The sequence below is a fragment of the Crocodylus porosus genome, unplaced genomic scaffold (assembly GCF_001723895.1).
Source record: "Crocodylus porosus isolate Cpor-Errol unplaced genomic scaffold, CroPor_comp1, whole genome shotgun sequence".
In the NCBI taxonomy this organism is placed as follows: domain Eukaryota; kingdom Metazoa; phylum Chordata; order Crocodylia; family Crocodylidae; genus Crocodylus; species Crocodylus porosus.
The window spans coordinates 24,899,056-24,904,051 of NW_017728931.1; the positions used below are offsets into that span (position 1 = coordinate 24,899,056).

General features: G+C 43.4%; 1 protein-coding gene across 7 annotated transcripts in view; it reads right to left on the reverse strand.

Moving 5' to 3' along the window:
• ABCC9 (ATP binding cassette subfamily C member 9) overlaps window positions 1–4,996 on the reverse strand; it is a 133,510-nt gene that overhangs the window by 95,758 nt on the left and 32,756 nt on the right. For all 7 annotated transcript variants that reach the window (XM_019544418.1, XM_019544417.1, XM_019544420.1 and 4 more), the window contains one exon: window positions 3,403–3,600. In XM_019544418.1, the coding sequence (XP_019399963.1) occupies window positions 3,403–3,600 (198 nt within the window). The remainder of the gene's footprint in view (window positions 1–3,402; window positions 3,601–4,996) is intronic.

Below are 4,996 nucleotides of genomic sequence, written 5' to 3' on the forward strand. Positions count from 1 at the left end.
GGGGGCGGGCGTTGGCACCAGGAGATCTTGGTGTCAAAAAAACTGCCAGAAAAAATCAGGGACGTGCATGTGGCAGCAGTGTGCACTGCCTGAAACCAGAGCCTAGCCTACCAGAACCAAACTCCAGCTGCTGGCCAGGCTGTGCACCCAGATCACTGTTGCTGCAGCCCCAAGACACCTCCAAGACCCCACGTAAGGCAGCTAGGGCCAGCCCAGGTGCTGGTCCCAGCTCCTCTATCCCACCCGGGATAACTTGCTGTGTACCACAGCAGGCATGCAGGAGCATTCCCCAGGGATAGCTAGCAGCAGCACAAACATGTGCTGCTGCTATTTGTCCCTGAGAAAACACACATTCCTGCTCAGGGGGATGCAACCATGGGGTGCGTCCACACATGCAAACACATGCACTTGCAGCAGCTCATATAGAAGTGGTGCAAATTTGAGCTGGGGCTTTTTGCCTCAGTGCACATGCCCAGACATGCACTTTGTTGTGGAGCAAACTGTGCCACTTGGGAACAAATAATCCTGCCTGGCGCCTCCTGGATTTGCAGCCAGGGAGAGCTAGAGCCTGGGGCCACCACCTATGCTGGCCCAGCAGTATAAAAACCTGTCCTGTGCTGGTGCCAGCAGTATAAAAACCTGCCTTAGCCCGCAGCTAAAGGCTACGTGCACTCAGGAGCTTCTGAGGCTGGCATCACCCATATCAGAGACCTCCTGGGCTACAATAGGCAGGAGTGGGTGGACCCTGCTGTGTTGGCCTGGTGCATGGGTCTACCCATGATGTATGCAACCTGCCATCTGGTCCAGGAGGTGAAATCTGCCCTACCTCCTGACACCCTTGCCTTTGTTGACCAGGCCCTGCACGGCAGCGGATTAGGTAAACGAGGTCATAAGGTCTATATAAGTTAAGGACTGCCCAAGAGGTGGGGCAGCAGCTATGATGAGAACTCTCAGAGAAACTGGACCATCTGAAACACGCTCTCTCTCTTGAAACTCATGTTCAATGAACTGCTTGCCTCTAGAGGAAATCTCCATCTGCCTCTAGATGATACTTGTGAGTAAGCTACTTGAGATCTAACTAGATATATAGCTTCCAGTAACTCAGATGTGTGATCAAAAGCTACCACACCACTGTTTACTCTAAGGTATTGCTCTGATATTGCTCTACCCTGTACCCTATTCTAAACCTACTCCTTGTAACCAATAAAAGTTCTTCTCTGTAACTAGCATGGGAGACTTAATGGGAGAGGGTCTCGATTATGCCTTGGGGTCCCCTTGATTCAGGTGACTAAAGGAGTTCTTTTGTTCCCACATGTGCCTCTTGCAGCATCACAAAGGAGCTTGAGACGCTGCAAAAGGCACATATGCGTTCGCCTGGATGAGCCCCATGGGGTGCTTAACTGAATCTTTTGGTATCTGTATCTTTGAAAAACAAGATTGGAATGTCTCTGTGCCTCACTTCCCCACATGTACAATGGAGATTATAATATTTTCCTACTCCAAAGTTAGTTGTGTGGATAAAATCATTAATAAGAGTGAGATTCTCAGACATGAGTGTAATAGGATCATATAAGAAAGAGAGTAATTAAAAGTGATAGAGAATTTGAGACAGAAAAAAATTGGCAAGTGCAATCAAAAGTAAATTTATCAAGACACGTTACTTAAAAATTAATTTGTTTTGAAGGATGTCCAGAAGAAACAATGACTAGTCACCGAATCAATCTGATTTCTCTTGAAGTGGTTTCAAATTTTCCCTTTATCGTAAGCGCCGTTTAAATTTATAGCTTTAAAAGGTGTTCACCTCAGCTGGTATTAATTAAAATTCTGAAGAAAACTGAAACCTTGAAAAGAGCACAAATTATAAAAACAAAGGCAGAGACCTGGCTTTCCCAAATGTCATAACTAAAAGTAATCAGTTCCAAACAGAAACACCTCATTTTGTGATTGTGCAATAAAACAAGTTCTGAAGGAAGAAAATGTACTTTGACTTTTGACTCCATGGCTCTAATCCAATGTATTAGGGTTCAGAGATGACAAAGCTTTATTTAATAAGTTGCACAATTAAAAGCTTATCAGCTGTCACAGTGACTACATGACAGGCTGTTGCAAAATCCAAAGTGTTAGTCAAAAGCCACAAGCATCATATTTATCCTGCCATGGAGAAGATATTTGAGATTAAGGGGTGCTATAGTTCAATGGGAGAATATTATTCCATAAATCATCTATCTGTCCATCATGATTCAAAATACTCATACACACCCTTATCACAAATCAGCTGTAGGACAATTTGTACCTTCTGTCTCTTCTCTTTTCAGTTCTACCCCTGATTTCCAGGGTTGCCACAGCAAAAATAGCGGTGGCCCAAATTTGAGCTGCTGCTTTTTTGCAGCTGCACATGCCCCTGCACATAGGGTTGGTATGGAGCAAATTGTCCTGGGTGGGTAGGGAAGGCAGCCTTACCGGGAGTCCTGGGGGCATTCCAGGGCAGCAACAGTGCTGATCCAGCCACTCAGTTTCTGGCTGATCAGGCTCCATTTGTGGTGGCACACGCTGTGCCATGTGTACCACACCACTTTCTGAAGCAGTTTTTTGGGGGTGGGTTTTGCCACTGGGATCTACCAGTGCCAAATATGCAGCGCAGCAAATGGGTACACATGCAGTGCATGTAGTTTCAGGTGCCATAAACTGCATGTACATGCTCGTCTGGACACACCCTTAGTGGATAAAACAGAATACCCTGTACTTTCATGAAGTCTTGCAGCTAAGGATTTTATTGTATGAAGTAGCTGCCTTTCAGTTACTTGTTGGAGACCGGGGTGGTGTGGGCACTAAGGTGCACAGTTGACAGCCTAGAGGTTGCAAGTTGGAAGCCAATGCAGAAGTGTTTACAGTGCAGCCTGTAGCTTCCAACAAATTTGTGAATTCTCCTAAGTACTTTGTCACAAGGACATGAAGAAAAAAGTTACTTGCCTGGACACTCTTCTATTATATAACTGCCATCTGTGGAAAAGTGTTGTTACTATTTAATCAGAGTAGTAAATATAATAATCTTTCAGTAGACAGGAACTAAATATTACTTTAAAATGGAAGGTGGTTTCCAAAAGGCTCAAGCATTTATTAAACACGACCCCATAATGTTAATATTTGAGAAAAATCCACAAAATCCACACCACAGAAATATGACCAAAGGAAATCTTGCACTGTGTTTATACTGGGCCAAAACAGGGAGTTTCAGTTTTCAAGAATGGTAATCTGTAATCTCCTGTAATCCCTCAATACACTTAAAATAATAAAAAAATTGAATGGTGTTGATGACCCAGTCACACAGAGCTGGAAATGCAGAAAGCTGATACAGAACCTGGGCTGATACCAAATAAAATGTCATGGTCACTATCAACTTACCTTTTCTATTGTGGTTGTATTGTCTTGGCTTGTATTCTGGAAGCCTTGAACAATGCCAGAAATGCAGAGTGGTCCAGCAAAACCCAACAGATCAGCCAAGTAACGGAATGTGCTACTGAGAAGGATTGGTCGTCCAAAAGCCCTGTACATTGCTAACCATATAGAAGGATTCCTATTCGGCTGGTTTGCCACCTTTTTCTGGAAATCAAAGGAATGGGAATTAGTGCATCCAGAATTAATTTCTCATTGGCAGGCTATAGCAACTACTGTTCCATTACTTTCATATTTTGTTGAATGCCCAAGAACTTCATGGAGTGGTTTTTAATTAGTTGACATAGACAAACAAGATATACAGGTTGACAAAAATAATCTTCATTGCAATGAATTCAACTACACCCCAAAACCACTGCTCTTGCTTTTTGTAGATTCTCATTTCAATGCTATTATGAGTTCAGAAACAGTTTAATGCAACTATAGACTATTTACAAACAGGTGTTGATCCCTGTCACTTGTACAGCTCATAAACAACTTGATCTAACAAACCCTGGCTCATGTAGGGCATCTTTACTTTCACAAGTAGTCCCACTGGGTCTCACTGGAACTGTCTCTGTGAGTTGTTCTGAGTATCTCTTTGTTGCTCTTTGTTGTGTAGATCAGGCAGGATTCCTTCTGTGGAATTTCTAAACCGAGAGTTCTAGATTTTTGCATTTATTTTTGTCTTGGACCAACACAGCTACCAAATACATCCCTGAAACATGGTAGATGCCGAATTTTAGCTGATTTTGAATTTTAACAGAACAAGAAGAAAGATTTTTAAACCTCCCTGCTTGCCAATCCTACCTGTTCTACACAACAAAGAGCAACTCAGAACAACTCACAGACTCTTATGGACCCAGAGGGACAGATTTTCCATCACCAGCTCCATCTTTGCAAAAATGAAGTTAATTTCCTACCTATGGGAACTTTTTACCATCTTTAATTTTCCCAGAGCCTGATAAAGGGCATTTGAGCCCAAAGCTTGCAAAAAAAATTTTGGGGGTTTTTTTGCAATGTTCTAGTTCAGGGGTAGGCAAAATGCAGCCTGTGGGCCACATGTGGCCCACCAGGCTATTCTGTCTGGCCCGCGGAGCCTCTCAAAAATTTAAAAAATTAATATTTATCCACCTCTAGCTGCCTGTCATGCAGCCCTTGATGGCTTGCCAAAACTCAGTAAGTGGCCCTCCGCCCAAAATAATTGCCCGTCTCTGTCCTAGTTGGTCTAATAAAGGGTATCATTTCTGAACCAAGCGTTCTAGATTTTGGCACATCTTTCACTATGAGATGCGATTAAACATCATTCTGGTAATGAATTCAAATTCAGACTGAACGTTTATCTGGAGGACCTGCTTTAGGTAAACACAAGTTACTGGCCCAGTGCTATGGCAACTTGAGAAATGTAATGAGATGTGACCTATAGGCCGGTTAGTCTTACCTCGATCCTAGGCAAGCTGTTTGAGAAAATTATGCTAGCACACATCCAGGAGGGGCCAGCAGGGGACTGCATGCTTAGGGGCAACCAACACGGGTTCATCAGTGGCAGGTCCTGTCAGATCAA